Source organism: Eubalaena glacialis, unplaced genomic scaffold (genome assembly GCF_028564815.1).
Source record: "Eubalaena glacialis isolate mEubGla1 unplaced genomic scaffold, mEubGla1.1.hap2.+ XY H_4, whole genome shotgun sequence".
NCBI classification, from domain to species: Eukaryota; Metazoa; Chordata; class Mammalia; order Artiodactyla; family Balaenidae; genus Eubalaena; species Eubalaena glacialis.
The window spans coordinates 618,921-642,079 of record NW_026871158.1 but is presented as its reverse complement, the minus strand read 5'-3'; the positions used below and the strand labels follow the sequence as shown (position 1 = coordinate 642,079).

The window sequence follows — 23,159 nt, the reverse complement described above, 5'->3', positions numbered from 1 at the left end:
GGGCCCATGAGGCCAGCCTTGCTGGGATGTAAGTGTGTCACCATTCAATGTGTGGGGTCCCCCAGTGCATCTGTATCCACTCTCTCCAAGGAAGAGGACTTGGACCAGTTTTCATAAATATTTTGTTTGTTGCAGATGGCAATCATAGCAGTGCTGTTGAGCCCTGAAACCCTATTCCAAAGGGAGAGAATGATTTCCTGCTTCTCTCATCCCAATGGTGCTGATAGCTCAGATCAGCTCTGGTGCTGAGTTTTGCTGTGAGTTGTGACATTTGTGGCCAGGAATTTGTTAATGATAACAAAGTACCGGAGTTGGTGAATTTTTAACTTTTTCTCCCATGAGTAAGTAGGCTGAGCATTATCCTGATAACAATAATCAGCGCAGACATTATACGCCAGGGCTCTGCCAAGTTAGCCCTTTCCTTACATTTCTCATTAAATGTGAGGGACATTTTTAGTGTCTTCCTTTGATGCATGAGGAAACAGGTTTAAAGAGGTGAAATATCTTGCCCAGGGTCCCACTGTAGAGCTGGAGTGTCACTTGTACTCACCAGCATGCCAGGATGCTCTTTTGAGTGGAACAGAAGGGAGTTTGGGCTGGCTGTTAGGGATCTGGAATTTTGGGTAACATGGGGGAAACAGTTTAGAGCTAGAATCTGTGTCATCGTGGATCTGGAGCCTGAAATGCAAGCTGGTGACTTTCCAGAGAAGGACTTCGTTCTCTCTCTGGCTACAGAAAACTGCGTCCTCTTTAAAGGTTGGAGCCAAGCCTTGTCTTGTTCAGTGCTCTGCTTCTACCACCCTTGCTGCACACAGGGATTGGCTGGAAGGATGTATGAATAGATGGATGGATGGGAGGGAGGGAAGGAAGAAGGAACAAGAAGAAATGAAAGGAAATAGGAAGGAAGTATATTAGTTTGTGATTTGTGGGTGGGTAGATATAAGGAAAGAAGAAAGAAAAGAACGGAAGGAGGAGAAAAAGTTCCTTGTATATGTATTTGAATTGAAGGAAAGAATTGAGGAGATGGCTAGGAAAGAGTAATAAACTGGAACCAGAATGAAATAAAAGAGATATGTAGAGGAAATGTAGAATTTTTCAACTTTGCACAAAGCACTGTTACTGATAATTTACTGTTTTTAGCTTTACCCCATATATTCTCCCTGCTCACAGATCTCACTTATGTTTATTTGTTTTTATGTACCAGAAAGAAAGAAGGGTTTTTTTTTTCTTGCTGTCTTTTTTTTGGTGTGTGTAACATTTGGGGTTACTGTTATTATTATTTAATGGAATGTTATAATCTCGCATAGAATGACTCTTATATATCTTTTTGAACCAGGATTGATCGAAAGATGTCAAGTGCTGACACCAACTACAAACTGGATGAGGCACAGGCTATAATGAGCGAGCTCAGGACCATCAAAAAAACCATTTGTACAGGCGAGAAGGAAAGGCGGGACCTGATGCAAGTAAGAGGCCCTGGTGCTCTTCAGAACCCACATCCGTCCATCCGTCTGCCTGCCTGCTTGTCTGTCTTTCTTTCCTCTCTATATATTCACATACATACATATGTATCCTCCCTTTCTCATCTATATATGTCTGTGTATCTATACACACATGCATTTTAATAGGTTTATTACTTGTTATGTATATATAATTTATATGTGTTTAAAAGTATTTTTAAAATTGGGAATGTTCATGTTGTTCAATAATCAAAACAATTAAAAAGGTATACTAATAAGAGGTCTTGGAATCACCATGTTCCTTCATAGCCCATAACTGCTTTTAGTGGTTTCTTGTGTACTCTTCTAGTGTTTATAAAGACACAAAAATAGCCTTCAAACAAAAGCTAATTATGTACATACAGTTTGTTCTTGCTGTCTTACTCATAATATTATCCTGTACTTTTGCAAATATATACACAAATAGCTCTTTACTCTTTAGTTATAGCTGCACAGTATTCCATAATGTGGATGTTTAAAAATTATATATCTGAGATCTTGTTAGTTCTACTTTGCTTTATTGTTATTACTATCTTTTTGGCCCCTTAACTCCTGTAGCTTCTGTTATTTTTAGAAAAAGGTGTGCTTTTGCAAGTGGATATATGATGGTCTTTTTTTTTTTTTTTTTTGATGGTCTTTTTGCTTGATGCTGTAATGCATTCAGTTTTTCCTTTTATGGTCTCTCGTTTTTACTTCTTTTTTTTTTCTGGCTGTACCACATGGCTTGGGGAATATTAGTTCCCTGACCAGGGATTGAACCTGTGTACCCTGCAGTGGAAGGGCGGAGTCTTAACCACTGGACCACCAGGGAGATCCCTATGGTCTCTTTTTAGTTATAATTTTTAATTTCTTTTCAGTTTTTCTTGATTTACTCAATCCGATACATGGGCACGTGCTACCTTATACACATTTATATAGATTCTGCACAGTATAAGACATACAGGGATATATAAAGTAAAGATCAAACATAGAGGCAAAATAAGACAGGTGCATATATAACTTTAATGTATACCAGTGCTTCCTAAAGTCAAGGCTGTAGTGAATTAAGTAGAGTTTCCTAAATGGTGGTTAAAATGCACATTGTTGGGCCCTAACCTATTCTAGTGAATTAGAATGACTGTAGTTGGGGCCCACACATCTGTATTTGTAAATGACTTTCCAGGTCATGGTAGGTAAATGATGTATTCTTAGTTTTGCTCTGAACAATGGTGACAAGACTAGCTACCATTAGCGAACCTTCTGTGTGTGCAGAATTGGACGAGATGCTTTGCATGCATTACCCATCTAATCCTAGCCAAAACCTCAGAGTGAACGAAGTGGTGTTTGATAGTGTATATATAGAGGCTTTGGCCCAGGTCAAAGCTGGGTTCCCTGCTCTGGCCGCTCTGAGAATACAGTGCATAGCAGTGGATAAATCATCAACTTGCCTTGCTTGAGAAAGGACAGAGAGTTTATGGAAGGAGTTTCAGGCCTCAGAATTTTCTCTGAGATGTCCATAGCCTCACAATCTATGGGAACCTCCAGGAAGAGGCAAGAGCAACACCCTCTTTCACTAAAATCAAATAAGTTATTTTAGCTTTCTTATATGAAAAACTGACCCCTTCTAAGAAACTTTTGTTCACAACCATGTATACAAGTTATATTGCACTAAAATCAAATAAGTTATTTTAAAATCAAATAAGTTATTTTAGCTTTCTTATACTAAAAACTGATCCGTTCTAAGAAACTTTTGTTTACAACCACGTATACAAGTTATATTGCACTCAGGTATTCTGGTTCTTGAGTTTGTAGTAAAAACTGTGGAAGAGGAATATGTTCAGAAATGTAAAATCAGTGTAGAAAATTTGAAGTCTGTTTAATTTTTACACTAAGAGGTTCTGTTTGCCAAAATTTCTGTGGTTTTTGGCAAACTAGCATGTATATTAATTTTAACCGTGTACAATTAGGGTGGAAAATATCAGGTTGTAGAAACACATAATGGAGGTGACATGGAAGATTCAGAAGTCCCAAGCCCTTGGAAAAAGAAAAAAAAGAAAAAAAATGAAAAACTGACTGATCCAACTTTGTGGGCATTCTGAAAAACAGACAGAGGCTTATAGGAATCACACAAATTTACAATCAAGAAAAATCTATGTTCAAAATGGTGTGAAATTTCATGGCATTTTTACTTGATGCCCCATCCCTTGCCCTTGCCCCATTCCATTCCCAATGCAGCACTATCTTGGTCTTGAGGAAATGGTGATCTAGCTCCCTGCCTTGAACTGGAGGGATCACAGCAGACCTTATATAGAAATTAATGTGTATACCTGTTCAAACCTATTTTGGGGTTACCTTAAAATCTGACGCAAGGTGTTCATTTTGTATAACTTGGAACCTGCATGAGAAAAACATCAGTCCCTGCTCTAAAAGTTACAAGGCTGACTGTAAGCATGGAGTTACCTTGGATGAGAGCTTATGAGTGGAGTCATACAGTAGACTATTTAAGGCCCTGAGAAGAAGTTGGGATGAGACTCTGGTAAACTAGGACATCTAAAGCAGTTATATATGAGGAGGAATTTAGAAAGCTATGGGTATGCAGAGGTAAAAGACATACTCAGAAAAGTCCTCAGAAGACCTTTAGAGCTTGTGCTGCTCTCTTAGGCTCAGAGTATAAGCTAAGTATAGCTAAATGGTAGAGGAATACCTGAGAACAGAGCCAGTCTGCAAAGATAGAGAGGTGGTTTAGTTTTGTTTTTGCAGCTCCTGGCATTCAAGGAGGTCACTATCAAACATTAGCTAAACATTAGATAAAGGAACCAGACGTCAGTGATCACACATAATTAGGAACAGTCTTTGGAAATATAGTTTGTAAAAAAAAAAAAGGACTATTGTAACTTTCCAAAAAAAAAAAAAAAGAAGTACCATGGGGAAGAGGGAGAACTTGATTTTTAGAATTACCACGTTATAAAAGTTAAATGTTCAGTTTTCAACAGAAAATCACATGGCGTACAAAAAAACAGGAAAACATGGTTCATTCTAGGGAGGAAATTAATTGACAGAAATTATCTGTAAGAATCCCAGATATCAAACATATTCTACTTTTAAAGATATAAAAGACTTTAAAACACAGGGGTAAGGTATCATCAAAAAGCCTAATAAAAAATGTGGACAAAATACTACAGTAAGTCTAGAAAACAATGTGAACGAAATGAGAATACTGACAAAGAAAAATGCTGTATGCTAATGATGAGCAATCAGTAAAGAAAACATAAATAAAAGAAGGTTATGGGGGTTTGGGGCAAGATGGTGGAAGAGTAAGACACGGAGAACACCTTCCTCCCCACAAATACATCAGAAATACATCTACACGTGGAACTGCTCCTATAGAACACCCACTGAACGCTGGCAGAAGACGTCAGACCTCCCAAAAGGCAAGAAACTCCCCACGTACCTGGGAAGGGCAAAAGAAAAAAGAAATAACAGAGACAAAAGAATAGGGATGGGACGCGCACCAGTGGGAGGGAGCTGTGAAGGAGGAAAGGTTTCCACACACTAGGAAGCCCCTTCGTGGGCAGAGACTGCAGGTGGCAGAGGGGAGAAGCTTCGGAGCCACAGAGGAGAGCGCAGCCACAGGGGTGCGAAGGGCAAAGTGGAGAGATTCCCGCACAGAGGATTGGTGCCGAGCAGCACTCACCAGCCCTAGAGGCTTGTCTGTTCACCCGCCTGGGTGGGCGGGGGCTGGGAGCTGAGGCTTGGGCTTCGGATCCCAGGGAGAGGACTGGGGTTGGCGAGGAGAACACAGCCTGAAGGGGTTAGCGCACCACAGCTAGCCGGGAGGGAGTCCGGGAAAAAGTCTGGAGCTGCCGAACAGGCAAGAGACTTTTTCTTGCCTCTTTGTTTCCTGGTGCGCGAGGAGAGGGGCTTCAGAGCACCACCTAAACGAGCTCCAGAGACGGGCACGAGCTGCGGCTGTCAGCGCAGACCCCAGAGGCGGGCATGAGATGCTAAGGCTGCTGCTGCCGCCACCAAGAAGCCTGTGTGTGAGCACAGGTCACTATCCACACCGCCCCTCCCGGGAGCCTGTGCAGCCCGCCACTGCCAGGGTCCTGTGATCCAGGGACAACTTCCCCGAAAGAATGCACAGCATGCCTCAGGCTGCTGCAATGTTTCTCCGGCCTCTGCCACCACAGGTTCGCCCCGCATCCGTACCCATCCCTCCCCCTGGCCTGAGTGAGCCAGAGCCCCCGAAGCAGCTGCTCCTTTAACCCTGTCCTGTCTAAGCGAAGAACAGACGCTCTCAGGCGACCTACACGCAGAGGCGGGGCCAAATCCAAAGCTGAACCCCGGGAGCTGTACGAACAAAGAAGAGAAAGGGAAATTTCTCCCAGCAGCCTCAAAAGCAGCATATTAAAGCTCCACAAACAGCTTGATGTACCTGCATCTGTTGAATACCTGAATAGACAACGAATCATCCCAAATTGAGGAGGTGGACTTTGGGAGCAGAATATAATATTTTTTCCCATTTTCCTCTTTTTGTGAGTGTATATGTGTATGCTTTTGTGTGAGATTTTGTCTGTATAGCTTTGCTTTCACCATCTGTCCTAGGGTTCGGTCCGTGCGTTTTTGTTTTTTTCTTAAAAATTTTTTTTCTAAATAAATTTTTTCTTACTAAATTCTTTCTTATTTTTTATTTTAAAAATTAAAAAAATGTGTTCTAAATAAATTTTTTCTAATTTTTTTATTGTAAAAAATTAAAAAAACTTTTTTCCTTAATAAATTTTTTTCTTAATAATTTTTTTTATTTTAAAAAATTAACAAATTTATTTTTAAAAATTAAAAAAAATTTTTTTTCTTAATAAATTTTTTCTTAATAATTTTTATCTTATTTTTTATTATAATAGCTTTATTTTATTTTATTTTATCCTCTTTCTTTCTTTCTATTTTTTCTCCCTTTTATTCTGACCCGTGTGGATGAAAGGCTCTTGGTGCTCCAGCCAGGCATCAGGGCTGTGCCTCTGAGGGGATAGCCAACTTCAGGACACTGGTCCACAAGAGACCTCCCAGCTCCACATAATACCAAATGACGAAAATCTCTCAGAGATCTCCATCTCAACACCAAGACCCAGCTTCACTCAACGACCAGCAAGCTACAGTGCTGGACACCATATGCCAAACACCTAGCAAGACAAGAACACAGACCCATCCATTAGCAGAGAGGCTGCCTAAAATCATAATAAGGCCACAGACACCCCAAAACACACCACCAGACGTGGATGTGCCCACCAGAAAGACTAGATCCAGCCTCATCCACCAGCACACAGGCACTAGTCCCCTCCACCAGGAAGCCTACACAACCCAATGAACCAACCTTAGCCACTGGGGACAGACACCAAAAACAACAGGAACTATGAACCTGCAGCCTGCGCAAAGGAGACCCCAAACACAGTAAGATAAGCAAAATGAGAAGACAGAAAAACACAGCAGATGAAGGAGCAAGGTAAAAACCCACCAGACCTAAAAACGAAGAGGATATAGGCAGTCTACCTGAAAAAGAATTCAGAATAATGATAGTAAAGATGATCCAAAATCTTGGAAATAGAATAGACAAAATGCAAGAAACTTTTAACAAGGACGTAGAAGAACTAAAGAAGACCCGAGCAATGATGAAAAACACAATAAATGAAATTAAAAATACTCTAGAAGGGATCAATAACAGAATAACGGAGGCATAAGAACAGATAAGTGACCTGGAAGATAAAATAGTGGAAATAACTACTGCAAAGCAGAATAAAGAAAAAAGAATGAAAAGAACAGAGGACAGTCTCAGAGACCTCTGGGACAACATTAAACACACCAACATTCGAATTATAGGGGTCCCAGAAGAAGAAAAGAAAAAGAAAGGGACTGAGAAAATATTTGAAGAGATTATAGTTGAAAACTTCCCTAATATGGGAAAGGAAATAGTTAATCAAGTCCTGGAAGCACAGAGAGTCCCATACAGGATAAATCCAAGGAGAAACACGCCAAGACATATGTATCAAACTATCAAAAATTAAATATAAAGAAAACATATTAAAAGCAGCAAGGGAAAAACAACAAATAACACACAAGGGAATCCCCATAAGGTTAACAGCTGATCTTTCAGCAGAAACTCTGCAAGCCAGAAGGAAGTGACAGGATATACTTAAAGTGATGAAGGAGAAAAACCTACAACCAAGATTACTCTAGCCAGCAAGGATCTCATTCAGATTTGATGGAGAAATTAAAAACTTTACAGACAAGCAAAAGCTGAGAGAGTTCAGCACCACCAAACCAGCTTTACAACAAAGGCTAAAAGAACTTCGCTAGGCAAGGAACACAAGAGAAGGAAAACACCTACAATAACAAACCCAGAACATTTAAGAAAATGGGAATAGAAACATACATATTGATAATTACCTTAAATGTAAATGGATTCAATGCTCCCAACAAAGGACACAGACTGGCTGAATGGATACAAAAACAAGACCCGTATATATGCTGTCTACAAGAGACGCATTTCAGACCTAGGGACACATACAGACTGAAAGTGAGGGAATGGAAAAAGATATTCCATGCAAATGGAAATCAAAAGAAAGCTGGAGTAGCAATTCTCATATCAGACAAAATAAACTTTAAAATAAAGACTATTACAAGAGACAAAGCAGGACAGTACATAATGATCAAGGGATCGATCCAAGAAGTAGGTATAACAATTGTAAATATTTATGCACCCAACATAGGAGCACCTCAATACATAAGGCAAATACTAACAGACATAAAAAGGGAAATCGACTGTAACACAATCATAGTAGGGTACTTTAACACTCCACTTTCACCAATGGACAGATCATCCAAAATGCAAATACATAAGGAAAGACAAGCATTAAATAATACATTAAACAAGATGGACTTAATTGATATTTATAGGACATTCCACCCAAAACAACAGAATACACATTTTTCTCAAGTGCTCATAGAACATTCTCCGAGATAATATATTGGGTCACAAATCAAGCCTTGGTAAATTTAAGAAAATTGAAATCGTATCAAGTATCTTTTGCGACCACGCTATTACACTAGATATCAATTACAGGAAAAGATCTGTAAAAAATACAAACACATCGAGGCTACACAATACACTACTTAATAACGAAGTGATCACTGAAGAAATCAAAGGGGAAATGAAAAAATACCTAGAAACAAATGACAATGGAGACACGACGACCCAAAACCTATGGGATGCAGCAAAAGCAGTTCTAAGAGGGAAGTTTATAACAATACAAGCCTACCTCAAGAAACAGGAAACATCTCAAATAAACAACCTAACCTTGCACCTAAAGCAATTAGAGAAAGAAGAACAAAAAAACCCAAAGTTAGCAGAAGAAAAGAAATCATAAAGATCAGATCAGAAATAAATGAAAAAGAAATGAAGGAAACAATAGCAAAGATCAATAAAACTAAAAGCTGGTTCTTTGAGAAGAGAAACAAAATTGATAAACCATTAGCCAGACTCATCAAGAAAAAAAGGGAGAAGACTCAAATCAATAGAATTAGAAATGAAAAAGGAGAAGTAACAACTGACACTGCAGAAATACAAACGATCATGAGAGATTACTACAAGCAACTCTATGCCAATAAAATGGACAACCTGGAAGAAATAGACAAATTCTTAGAAATGCACAACCTGCCGAGTCTGAACCAGGAAGAAATAGAAAATATGAACAGACCAATCACAAGCACTGAAATTGAAACTGTAATTAAAAATCTTCCAACAAACAAAAGCCCAGGACCACATGGCTTCACAGGCGAATTCTATCAAACATTAGAGAAGAGCTAATACCTATCCTTCTCAAACTCTTCCAAAATATTGCAGAGGGAGGAACACTCCCCAACTCATTCTACAAGGCCACCATCACCCTGATACCAAAACCAGACAAAGATGTCACAAAGAAAGAAAACTACAGGCCAATATCACTGATGAACATAGATGCAAAAATCCTCAACAAAATACTGGCAAACAGAATCCAACAGCACATTAAAAGGATCATACACCATGATCAAGTGGGGTTTATTCTAGGAATGCAAGGATTCTTCAATATACGCAAATCAATTAACGTGATACACCATATTAATAAATTGAAGGAGAAAAATCATATGATCATCTCAATAGATGCAGAGAAAGCTTTCGACAAAATTCAACACCCATTTATGATAAAAGCCCTGCAGAAAGTAGGCATAGAGGGAACTTTCCTCAACATAATAAAGGCCATATATGACAAACCCACAGCCAACATTGTCCTCAAGGGTGAAAAACTGAAACCATTTCCACTAACATCAGGAACAAGACAAGGTTCCCCACTCTCACCACTATTATTCAACATAGTTTTGGAAGTGTTAGCCACAGCAATCAGAGCAGAAAAAGAAATAAAAGGAATCCAAATCGGAAAAGAAGAAGTAAAGCTGTCACTGTTTGCAGATGACATGATACAATACATAGAGAATCCTAAAGATGCTACCAGAAAACTACTAGAGCTAAAATTAATGCACAGAAATCTCTTGCATTCCTATACACTGATGATGAAAAATCTGAAAGTGAAATTAAGAAAATACTCCCGTTTACCATTGCAACAAAAAGAATAAAATATCTAGGAATAAACCTACCTAAGGAGACAAAAGACCTGTGTGCAGAAAATTATAAGACACTGATGAAATAAATTTGAAATGATACCAACAGATGGAGAGATATACCATGTTCTTGGATTGGAAGAATCAACATTGTGAAAATGACTCTACTGCCCAAAGCCATCTACAGATTCAATGCAATCCCTATCAAACTACCACTGGCATTTTTCACAGAACTAGAACAAAAAATTTCACAATTTGTATGGAAACACAAAAGACCCCCAATATCCAAAGCAATCTTGAGAACGAAAAATGGAACTGGAGGAATCAGGCTCCCTGACTTCAGACTATACTACAAAGCTACAGTAATCAAGACAGTTTGGTACTGGCACCAAAACAGAGATGTAGATCAATGGAACAGGATAGAAAGCCCAGAGATAAATGCACGCACATATGGTCACCTTATCTTTGATAAAGGAGGGAAGCATATACAGTGGAGAAAAGACAACCTCTTCAATAAGTGGTGCTGGGAAAACTGGACAGGTACATGTAAAAGTAGGAAATGAGAACACTCCCTAACACCATACACAAAAATAAACTCAAAATGGATTAATGACCTAAATGTAAGGCCAGACACTATCAAACTCTTAGAGGAAAACATAGGCAGAATACCCTATGACATAAATCACAGCAAGATCCTTTTTGACCCAGCTCCTAGAGAAATGGAAATAAAAACAAAACTCAACAAATGGGACCTAATGAAACTTAAAAGCTTTTTCACAGCAAAGGAAACCATAAACAAGACCAAAAGACAACCCTCAGAATGGGAGATAATATTTGCAAATGAAGCAACTGACAAAGGATTAATCTCCAAAATTTACAAGCAGCTCATGCAGCTCAATAACAAAAAAACAAACAACGCAATCCAAAAATGGGCAGAGGACCTAAATAGACATTTCTCCAAAGAAGGTATACAGGTTGCCCACAAACACATGAAAGAATGCTCAACATCATTAATCATTAGAGAAATGCAAATTAAAACTAGAATGAGATATCATCTCACACCTGTCAGAATGGCCATCATCAAAAAATCTAGAAAAAATAAATGCTGGAGAGGGTGTGGAGAAAGGGGAACCCTCTTCCACTGTTGGTGGGAATGTAAATTGATACAGCCACTATGGAGAACAGTATGGAGTTTCCTTAAAAAACGAAAAATAGACCTACCATACGACCCAGCAATCCCATTACTGGGCATATACCCTGATAAAACCTTAATTCAAAAAGAGTCATGTACCACAATGTTCTTTGCAGCTCTATTTACAATAGTCAGGACATGGAAGCAACCTAAGTGTCCATCATCGGATGAATGGATAAAGAAGACGTGGCACATATATACTATGGAATATTACTCAGCTATAAAAAGAAACGAAATGGAGTTATTTGTAGTGAGGTGGATGGAGTTAGAGTCTGTCATGCAGAGTGAAGTAAGTTAGAAAGAGAAAAACAAATACAGTATGCTAACACATATATATGGAATCTAAGGGGGGGGAAAGGTCATGAAGAATCTAGTGGCAAGACGGGAATAAAGACACAGACCTACTAGAGAATGGACTTGAGGATTTGGGGAGGGGGAAGGGTAAGATGTGACAGAGAGAGAGTGGCATGGACATATATACACTACCAAACGTAAAAAAGATAGCTAGTGGGAAGGAACCGCATAGCACAGGGAGATCAGCTCTGTGCTTTGTGACCACCTAGAGGTGTGGGGTGGGGAGGGCAGGAGGGAGGGAGATACAAGAGGGAAGAGATATGGGAACATATGTATATGTAAAACTGATTCACTTTGTTATAAAGCAGAAACTAACACACCATTGTAAAGCAATTATACTCCAATAAAGATGTTAAAAAAAAAGGAAGGTTATCCCATGCTCATGGATTTGAAGACTTAATATTATTAAAAGTATTATACTATCCATAGTAATCAATAGTTTCAGTGCAATCCCTGTCAAATCCCCAGTCGTGTTTTCTTTTTCAGAAGTAGAAAATCCGTCCTCAAATTCATGTGGAATTTCAAGGGACCCCCTAAGTAGCCAGAACATTTTGAAAAAGAAAAACCAAGGTGACAGGACTCATACTTCCTGATTTCAAAGCTTAGCACAAAGCCACAATAACTAAAACTGTGTGCTACTGGCATAAGGACAAACATATGGGCCAATGGAGTAGAATACAGAGCCCATATATAAGCTCTCATATATATGGTCAATTGATTTTCCACAAGGGAGTCAAGACTGGTATTTATTACTGCAAAGGACACTCTGTTCAACAAATGGTGTGGGGAAAACTGGATATTCACATGCAGGGGAATGAAGCTGGACCCTTACCTTACACTATAAAAAGGTTAACTCAGAATTGATGAAGGATGTAAATGCAGGAGCTAAGATTACAAAACTCTTTGAGGAAAACACAGAGGAAAATCTTCAGAGCACTGGATTTGGTAGTCTTTTCTTGGATATAACACAAGAGAGCACAGAGAATAAAAGAAAACACAGATACTTTGAAGTTCAAATAAAGTGTTATGCATTAAGTGATGCCAGCAGTTAAAAGGTTTCCACAAAATTAGAGAAAATATTTGCAAATCATTTATTTTTTAAGTATCTAGCATGCAGAACAAGAACAAAAAAACTCTTAAACCTAACAAAAGAAAGGCAAACAATTCAACTGAAAGGGGGTAAAACCTAAACAGGTATTTCTCGAAAAGAAGATGGACAAATGGCTAGTAAGCATATGAAAAAATGCTCAGCATCATTAATCATTGAGGAAATGCAAAGCCAACCACAGTGAAATAATATTTCCCACAGAATAAGATGGTATAATTTAAAAACTGCAAATAACAAGCGTTGGTGAGGATATGGAGAAATCGAACCCTCATGTGTGTTGCTGTTGATTATAAAACATGCAGCCATTCTGGAAAGCAGTTTGAGAATACTTCAGAAAGTACAACTTACTTTTACTGTATGATCCAGCAGTTCCACTGCCAAATTTATATATATGTAAAAGAATTTAAAACAAGTGTTCATACGAGTTCATACATATTCATAGCGGCATTATTTTTCAGTAGAAAAAAGATAGAAATAGCTTGTGCCTATCAGCCGATGAATGCATATATATTCCATTATATATAGAATGGAATATTATTCAGCCATAAAAAGGAATGAAGTAGTTGACATGCTATGTGTTTGAATCTCAGAAATGTTATTATAAATGAAAGGAGCCAGACACAAGTTGTATAATTTTGTATGATTTATTTTATATGAAATATTCACAATAATTAAATTGTTAGAGGAAAACAGTGGTTGTCATTTGGTTAAGGACAGGGAAACAGTGATAACTGCCTGTTCAAAGAGCTACAAGTTTCCTCTTGGGCCGGTGGAAATGTTTGGGAACTAGATAAGAAGCAGTGGTTGTACAACATTGTGATTGCATTAAATGCCACAGAATGGTTCAGTTTGAAAGCATTGTGTTAGGTGAATCTGAGCTCTCTAAAACATATATGAGCACAGTATGGGAATTGTTTTCAAATTCTCTGTGGTTTATCTATGAAGATCTCAAGGGGATGTTAGCATTTTTTTCTTACTAACATTACTGTTTTTCTTTAGGAAACAAAGATTATAAAAGTCAGTTAAAATGGTACCACAAGTATTTGCGATTTTAGTCACAATCCATCAGAATCACTCAATCACTGGTTTAAATTGCAAAAAAATTTATTAAAGGTGTAAGTAGTGAGAAGATTTTCTTTTAAATCTAACGAGAATGGAGAGTGGGGTGGACCAACTGCCTAGTGAGATTTGGAGACCTATAATTGGAGTGAAATGACTGCTTTAAAGAGAAGGGAAGCAGCACATCTCTCTTCAAATAGTTTGTCTTATTCTGTTACAGAGCCTGGTGAACCTTACCAACGGTTTCAAGAATTTCTCCTTTATTACTGACTCTCTGCAGGATTTTTCTCAGAACTCGGGCTCATTTGTAGATTCTCATTTGCCTCAACAGTTCTGTGATGCTGCATCTCAAACGGATATCATTGGAGACGTATGCTTGCTTAAGGGACAAGAAACAAGTGTGCTAAGAGAGAAGGGCTTCTTTTGTGTTACCATCAGCAGTTTTGTTTAATTTTCCATTTTCACAAATATTTAATCTTTTATGCAGTTAGGTTGAAAGACAGCATATTGTTTGATTCCCTCTTGTAAGGTTCAGTGGTATGGGATGCAGTTAAATTGTTAGCTACCTTTGTCCTTGTGACTTGGATTTTTTAAAAGAACAGAACCCTTTGCAGAGTTGAGTTTAAACACTTTTTCAACAAAACATGACTTTCTAATGCACAGATTAGCAAGCTTTTTCTGTAAAAGGATCAGACAGTGAATGTATTAGGCTTTGCAGGGATGCAGTGTCTGTCAGCTATTCAGCTCTGCCATCTAGTACACAAGGAGCCATAGGTTCTAGATGAACAAATTGGTGTGGCTATGCTCCTATAAAACTTTACTTATAAAAATAGGTGGCAGAATGGATTTTTCCCCTGGTTGCCTGAGGACTGACTTTACAACACTGGGTTACTAAAGGCTTTGTAGCTGAGGCACTCTTGGCTTCTACTTTGATATTGTTTGTCATTGTTCTAAAAGAAGGTTAGGAAATTTACCTGAATTAAAATTAATTTTGTTTGAGACTTGGTAGAATTTCAGAATGCACTTTTGATAATGTGTGAATCCTTGAGTTAAGCGAGGGTTGGGAATCAGTATTTGAAACTGGACTGTGAACATTTAAAAGCAGTACTTTTGTAGTGTCATTGAGTGACATTTGCTGTTAATTTTTTACCAAATAGAAAGCCACTTGGACTGCTTCTTTTTCCTAGGACTTATTAAACAAAGATGTGTAAGTGGAAAGCTGAAGACAGCAAAAGATGAAGAGAGAATAAAGAAAATAGATTGACATAAAACTCAGGTCTTAAAATAATTAGCTACTATTTTAAAACTCAGCAAACATTTCCTCTTTTGGAAGTGTAGTAAATAATGACTATTTCTTGAATTTTCTGGTAACAGCCTATTTTCAGTTTTCCCCTCATTGTTCTTAATAGTACACTTGTACATTTTCAACCACATGTATTATGTGGTTTAAAGAATATGGTCTCTAACTGTAACACACAGGGAAGAATCTGTTAACTCAAAAAATAATATTGTTTTCTAAAGATTTTGGAGTGACTGAGAGAAGGAAAGAAGTCTGACTCACTCAGTTTCTTTAATTAGTCATTGCTTCTTGTCAGAAGGTTAGAATTAGAAGATAGGTATTTCTAACTAGCATGAGGAGAAACAGGTAAGATCAAAGACTTTTGTAATGATTTATATAGAATGTCCTAAAACTATTGGTGTGAAGCTTGTTACAGAGTTATAATAACAATAGCAGCAAATTATTCTTATTCATGAGACTCTGAAGTGTATGGGGGCAGGCAGCTTCCCACGTCTGACCTCATTTTAACCAGTTGTTCCCATCTCTGTTATGTAGTATGATGAGGAGACTAAAGTGCCAGGTTACCTAAGGTCTTAAAGCTGAGAGAGGCAAGTCTGGGTTCAAAATTACATCTCTGATGATTAAACTCCTGCACTATCTACTACATCATGTTACTATAGAGAAAAATATCAAAAAGCTATGCCCAATATCATAAGTACATATGATATAAGTTAGCTCTTGCTATGTAGGGTTTTAAAACTGCAGTCAAGGTGTCAGGTCAATTAGAAAGTCAGTCTCAGATTAGGTGACCAAAGAAGCAAGAATATACAAGGGAGAAAAGACAGTCTCTTCAATAAAGGGTGCTGGGAAAACTGGACAGCTACATGTAAAAGAATGCAATTAGAACATTCTCTAACATCATACACAAAAATAAATTCAAAATGGATTAGTAAGACCAGACACTATAAAACTCTTAGAGGAAAACATAGGAAGAACAGTCTTTGACATAAATCACAGCAAGATCTTTTTTGACCCACCTCCTAGAGTAATGAAAATAAAACCAAAAATAAACAAATGGGACCTCATTAAACTTAAAAGCTTCTGCCCAGCAAAGGAAACCATAAACAAAATGAAAAGACTAGGGAAAGGCAGATGAGAAAAAATATTTGCAAAGCAACCAACAAGGGATAAATCTCCAAAATATACAAACAGCTCATGCAGCTGAATATCAAAAAAAAACCAAACAACTCAATCAAAAAAATGGGTGGAAGATCTAAGTAGACATTTCTCCAAATAAGACATACTGATGGCCAAAAGGCACATGAAAAGATGCTCAACATCACTAATTATTGGAGAAATGCAAATCAGAATTACAATGCGGTATCCCCTCACAGCAGTCAGAATGGCCGTTATCAAAAAGTCTACAAGCAATAAATTCCACTGTTGGTGGAAATGTAAATTGGTGCAGCCACTATGGAGAACAGTATGGAGCTTCTTTAAAAAGCTAAAAATAGAGCTACGTATGATCCTGCTATCCGACTCCTGGGCATATATCCGGAGAAAACCATAATTCGAAAAGATACATGCACCCCAATGTTCATTGCAGCACTATTTACAATAACCAGGACATGGAAGCAAGCTAAGTGTCCATTGACCATGGAATGGATAAAGATGTGGTACGTGTATACAATGGAATACTACTCAGCCATAAAAAAGAATGAAATAATACCATTTGCAGCAATATGGATGGAACTAGAGATTATCATACTAAGTAAAGTAAGTCAGACAGAGAAAGACAAATATCATATGATATTGCTTATATGTGGAATCTAAAAAAAAATGATACAAATGAACCTATATATAAAACAGAAATAGAGTCACAGATGTAGAAAACAAACTGTGGTTAGACAGGGGGAAAAGGGAGGAGGGATAAATTGGGAGATGGGGATTGACGTATAGACACTACTGTGTGTAAAGTTGATAGCTAATAAGGACTTACTCTATAGCACAGGGAACTCTACTCAACAGTCTGTAATGACCTACATGGGAAAAGAATTTTAAAAAGAGTGGATACATGTATATGTAAAACTGATTCACTTTGCTGTGCACCTGAAACTAACACAATATTGTAAATCACCTATACTCTTCAGCATGGCAGTTTGTTTCACCAAAATGTGCACGCTGAGAAGGCAACAGAGAAAGTCACCTAACATGATGGGAGTAACAATCCATTGTAACTTAATCACAGAAATGACTTCTCTTTACCTTTGCTCTGTTCTATTGGATCGAATCAAGTCACTGGGTCCAACCTACTTTCTAGTAGAGGTGATTACACATGGGCTGAATAACAGAAGGTGAAGATTGTTGAGGGCCAACTTAGCAGTGTATCTATTTTAGTTAATATTATGAGTCAGTTTTGAGGGCAGGTGTTAGGTATATGACATGTTTTTCAAGAATAGGGATTTGTAACCAGAGACTTATAAGCAATATCAGCATAACATTGGAATTTGGAATTTGTGGTACATGATATAGGACTATATAGAAACTGAGACAGGAACCATTTTGGTATTTTTAAACTGTAGGTTGCTTTGTTTTTGACTAAAACATTTTTATTTGTCTCAAAGAAGAGTGAAGCCTACAAGTTTGTAAATTACTTTTAGAAGAGATTTAAGGAGTGAAGTGTATTAATCTCACTGAAGAATCAGCTCAGTGTTAAAGAGGGTGATGAAAAGACAAGTAGAGCATTTCCACTCTGGAAAGTTTCTGAAGATGTCAAACTTCATATCTAAATATGTATACTGAGCAGAGTTTGTGGAAAGGGAGAGCTGATAGAACTGTTTAAATATATGATTGTGACTCATTTCATTGGAGAATTTTCAGTGCACCATAAGCCACTTCTTCATCTTGTCATTCAGTATATTTCCAAGGCAATATACGTGTAGAGAAATTCACAATAGAAATTTGTCAAAATGTGTATCAACATATTAATTACTAATCATTCAAGTAGAATGTTCTTAAATATTTGTTGACATGAAGTTATTAAAAGGAAAAAGACTTAGTGGTCATAATATATGATCTAGTAAAGTCAAATCTACACCTTGAAGGATTTTTTAAAAATTTATGTTATTTATCGTTGGCTGCATTGGGTCTTTGTTGCTGTGTGCAGGCTTTCTCTAGCTGGGGCGAGCGGGGGCTACTCTTCGTTGCGGTGCGCGGGCTTCTCATTGCGGTGGCTCCTCTTGTTGTGGAGCACGGGCTCTAGGCACGCGGGCTTCATTAGTTGCAGCATGCGGGCTCAGTAGTTGTGGCTCACAGGCTCTAGAGCGCAGGCTCAGTAGTTGCGGTGCACAGGCTTAGTTGCTCCACGGCATGTAGGATCTTCCTGGACCAGGAATTGAACCCGTGTGCCCTGCATTGGCAGGAGGGTTCTTAACCTGTGTGCCACCAGGGAAGTCCCTGAAGGATTTATTGAAAATACATTTTTATGACATTTCCAGGAATGAAAAAAAGTAAGCCACAATTGTGTTTCATATAGGTCTTTTTGTTTTGTCTAGCATGTTGATCACTTCAGTGTAATTGGTAGGAAAAATATTTAAATACAACTACTGATTGGATCCAGAACACCACATTTTATATTCTAGCTCTTAAAGTAATATTGCCCAATCCCAGTCATTTTTATTCATTGATTTCCTTCTTTTTACATTTTGTTCTTTTATATACCATACCATATTGGAGAGAGTTATCCTATATCCCAAACACGTACTAGTCTGTCTTCTTCAGATTTTATTATTTCTTAGTAGCACATCATCATTCCACATTCATTGAGAAACTGGATATTTGAGAACAGTGTACAAAATGGGATAACATTTTAAACCTTTGCATCAACTGTTAATAAATTATTTCTTTCTTTAAAAAACTTCAATTTTGTTTAATATAATAACAAATGAATATATTTCCACTGAGGAAAAAAAGTCCAACTGTTTAGATAATATTAAACCCGGATTCCCAAAACCCTCTGGTCAGAGGTTGCAACAGAATTTTACTTGGTACATTTCCTTCCAGTGTTTTGAAAAATTGAAATTTACAGAAGAATTAAAAGAGTATTTTTAACTGCTGCTGAAATTTAAATGAATTTACAATTTTGAAAATGTTTCAATATGAATTTTTATTGTTTTTCTTTTATTCCCCAAAGTTTGCCTTTGATGATAAAACAAACCTTGTAGACCAGGTCAGACTTAATTGGCAATGTGAGGAGGCCAGAAAGAGGTAAGAAACTCATTTTAAAAATCTTGCCTTCTGCTTACTTCTTTTTCCCCGGAGAGAAATTGAACACAGTTCAGTATGTGTCTACCTACAATTTTACCAAAATGCAGTGTCTACTGTAATACAAAATAATGGATTCTCATTTGTGTTTAGCTTCCGAATACATGTAACAAAATGTCAAGTGCATTTAAAATGTCAAATTCAAAATATTGCTAACACTTGTAAAGATCTGATTCATTAAGAATGGAGATTTTTCAGCTTTTTTTAATCCTTCTGGCTAGTTGAGAACTCCCTTTTTCCCTCCTCTTAGACTGAGTATCAGTCCCTCAGACCAACTTAAGTTAAACTATTTTTTTTCCTTTTATTTATTTGGCTCAATAGGTTAATGTTGAGCCAGTAATGGAAAAGCCACACATAATTGTTTTCAAAGACATTTTAAGTAGTAGAGTAACAGGTTATAGCAGTAGATATTCCATTTCATTTTGTTTGAAAGAATTTAAATGCAATTATTTATATTGACCTAAATAATAATAAATAGTCTGGCTTCTGAAATTCAATATTTGACTATATTTATGCCTGTTTGTTTATCTTTCCTAGTCTTAATTTTAGAACATGTGCAAAACTGAGACAATTATTATGTCATATTTCTCCTCAAATGCTTAGGGCTCCTTGTTTTCAATATTGTCCCACTGCTTTAGCATTGCTCTCACCTGCTTAGAGACTTTATCTCTTTTCACCCTTTGGTAACATCTTAAAACACAGTTGTTTAAAATATGTCCTTCTTAAAGCTATAAAGCATATCAAAAAGAAATTTCCTTCATCAAAAATGAAATACTATCTTGAAGACAAAACAGCAGGATACCAGCTAGTTAAGGAGGATACTTTCTGGCTAAATAATTGGATCTCATCAATGTGTATAATTTATGTATGTCTGGAATTTCACTTTTCTTGTCTTCTTAGAAAATGTAAAAATATCAACAAAAGCAGCTCTCATGACTCCCTGCTAAGGACAAGCATTAACTGACATAGGTCTTCGGTTTGCTAAGTGGTTTTATATCCAATATTTTCTTGCTTATTATGATGTAGTAGTGTTGGATTTTAAAATTTCCACATGTAATATTTCAAAATTCATTATCCATATTGATTATCTACAGTGGTCACATTATTGGTCATATACTTCTTCTCTTTAGCTTGCTCATATTTTTTGAAGGAATGTTGCCTCTTGTGAATATTCCTCTGGGCATTTTGCATGTTTGTTCTGAAAATGCACAGTGTAGGCTGGAATTTGCCAGGCTGTACTAAACTCAGGAAATAGGTCATTGCTATGCTTAGCAAGTAATTGTTACATGTTTTGCTGTAACATTTACCAAACACAGTGAGTGATTTCTTATTTTCTAGAGATGTAACCTTTAAGGTTACAGTGAATAACCTTTAAAATGTTTAGGTAAGTATTTAGGTAGATTATTCATGAAAGAACACTGCATTTCACCTTCTTATGTATATTTTATATTTATATTTTATTTTTTAGAGCATTTTCAGGTTTACAGCAAAACTCAGCGGACAATATAGAGAGTTCCCATGTACTTCTTACCTGTCTACACAAATAACCTCCCTCACTATAAACATCTCCAGAGATGTACCAGAGGGTAGGTACATTTGTTACAATTCATGAACCTACATTGTCACATCATAATCACCTGAAGTCCATAGTTTCTGTACATTAGGGTTCATTCATGGTATTGTACATTCTGTGCATTTGGACAAATGTATAATGACATGTATCCAATATTATGGTATTCAGTACAGTCTTTTCACTTCCCTAAAAATCCACAGTGCTCTGCCTACTCATTCCTTCCTCAGCACTAACCTATGAAAACCACTGAGTTTTTACTAACTCCATAGTTTTCCAGAAAGTCATATACATATAATCATGCAGTATGTAGCCTTTTCAGATTGACTTCTTTCACTTATAATACTGTGTAAGTTTCCTTCCTGTATTTCATGTCTTGATGGCTCATTCCTTTTTAGGGCTGAATAATATCCCATTGCTTAAAAGTACCATAGTTTATTTATCTGTTCATCTACTAAAGTAGGACATCTTGGTTGTTTCCAAGTTTTTTTTTTTATCCTATGTACAATTTTATTGATGGAATAAACATATATTTCCATTGATAAAATGTAAAAACATAAAGGGAAGTGTTTCTTGATACATAGACGATATAAATAAAAGCAGGACAAAATTAATAAGCAGTGAGATGGAAACAAATTGCTTCCAAGGTTTGTCTATTATAAACAAAGCTGCTATAAACATCCATGTGCAGATTTGTGTGGACAAAAAATTTCAGCTCTTTTGGGTAAACACGAAGGAGTGTGACTGCTGGATCACATGGTAAGAGTATGTTTAGTTTTGTGAGAAACTGCCAAAGTGGCTGTAGCATCTTGCATTCCTTCCAGCAGTGAATGGGAGTTCCTGTTGCTCCACATCCTCACCAGCATTTGGTGCTGTACATGTTCTCATTTTGGCTATTCTAATAGGTGTGTGGTGGAATCTCACTGTTGTTTTAATTTTCTTTTCCCTGGTGACATATGATTTAGAGCATCTTTTTTTTCATATGCTTTGCTGTCTGTTTATCTTCTTCAGTGAGGTGTCCGTTAAGGTCTCTGGCCCATTTAATTGAGTTGTTTGTTCTCTCATTGTTGAGTTTTAAGTATTCTTTCTATATTTTGGATAACAGTTCTGTATCAGATGTGTCTTTTGCAAATGTTTCCTCCCAGTCTGTGATTTGTTGTCTCACATCTGTTGACATAGTCTTTCACTGAGCAGTAGTTTTAATTTTAATGAAGTTGAACTTACCCATTATTTCTTTCATGGATCGTGCCTTTGGTATTGTATCTAAAATGACATTTCCAAACCAAGGTCTTAATAGTTTTATCCTATGTAATCTTCTAAGAGTTTTACAGTTTCGCCTTTTATATTTAGGTCTTGAGTTAAATTTTGTGAAGGGTGTGAAGTCTGTGTCTAGATGATTTTTTTTTGCATGTGCATGTCCAGTTGTTCCAGAACCATTTGATGAAAAGACTGCCTTTGCTATCCTATGCTTTTGCCAGTACCACACTATCTTGATTACTGTACTGCTTTATATTAAGTCTTGAGGTCTCCTAGTGTCAGTTCTCCAGCTTTGTTCTCTTCCTTCAGTATTGTGTTGGCTGTTCTGGGCCTGTTGCCCCTTTAGAATCAATTTGTTTATGTCCACAAATATAAGTTGCTGGAATTTTGATTGGGATTGTTTTGAATCTATAGAGCAAGCTGGGAAGAAGTGACATCTTGACAGTATTGAACTTTTCCTATCCATGAACATGGAATGTCTCTTCATTTATTTAGTTCTTCTTTGTTTCAGTTCATCATAGTTTTGTAATTTCCTTTGTATAGATCTTGTACAAGTTTGGTTAGACTTATAACTAAGTATTTCATTTTTGGAGGTGCCATGTGAATGGTATTGTGTTTTAAATTTCAGATCCACTTGTTTATTGATGGTATTTAGGAAAGCAGTTGACTTTTGTATAAGCTTGTATCCTGCAATCTTGCACTAATTGCTTAAGAGTTCCAGGGGAAATTTTTTTTGTTATCAGCTTCTTTTGGGTTTTCCTCATAGATGATTATGTGAGCTGTGAACAATGACTGTTTTATGTCTTTCTTTCCAATCTGTGCACAGTGTACTCCTTTTATTTTATTCCGTTAGTTAGGACTTCCATATGACGTTGAAAAGGATTGGTGATGGG

The 23,159-nt window shown here is 37.1% G+C and overlaps 1 protein-coding gene across 1 annotated transcript in view; it reads left to right on the top strand.

The window, feature by feature from the left end:
- LOC133083034 (protein WWC3-like) overlaps positions 1 to 23,159 on the top strand; it is a 172,852-nt gene that overhangs the window by 93,205 nt on the left and 56,488 nt on the right. Inside the window, exons 6-8 of the mRNA XM_061179696.1 lie at positions 1,337 to 1,466; positions 14,058 to 14,207; positions 19,309 to 19,382. Coding sequence (XP_061035679.1) covers positions 1,337 to 1,466; positions 14,058 to 14,207; positions 19,309 to 19,382 — 354 coding nt within the window. The remainder of the gene's footprint in view (positions 1 to 1,336; positions 1,467 to 14,057; positions 14,208 to 19,308; positions 19,383 to 23,159) is intronic.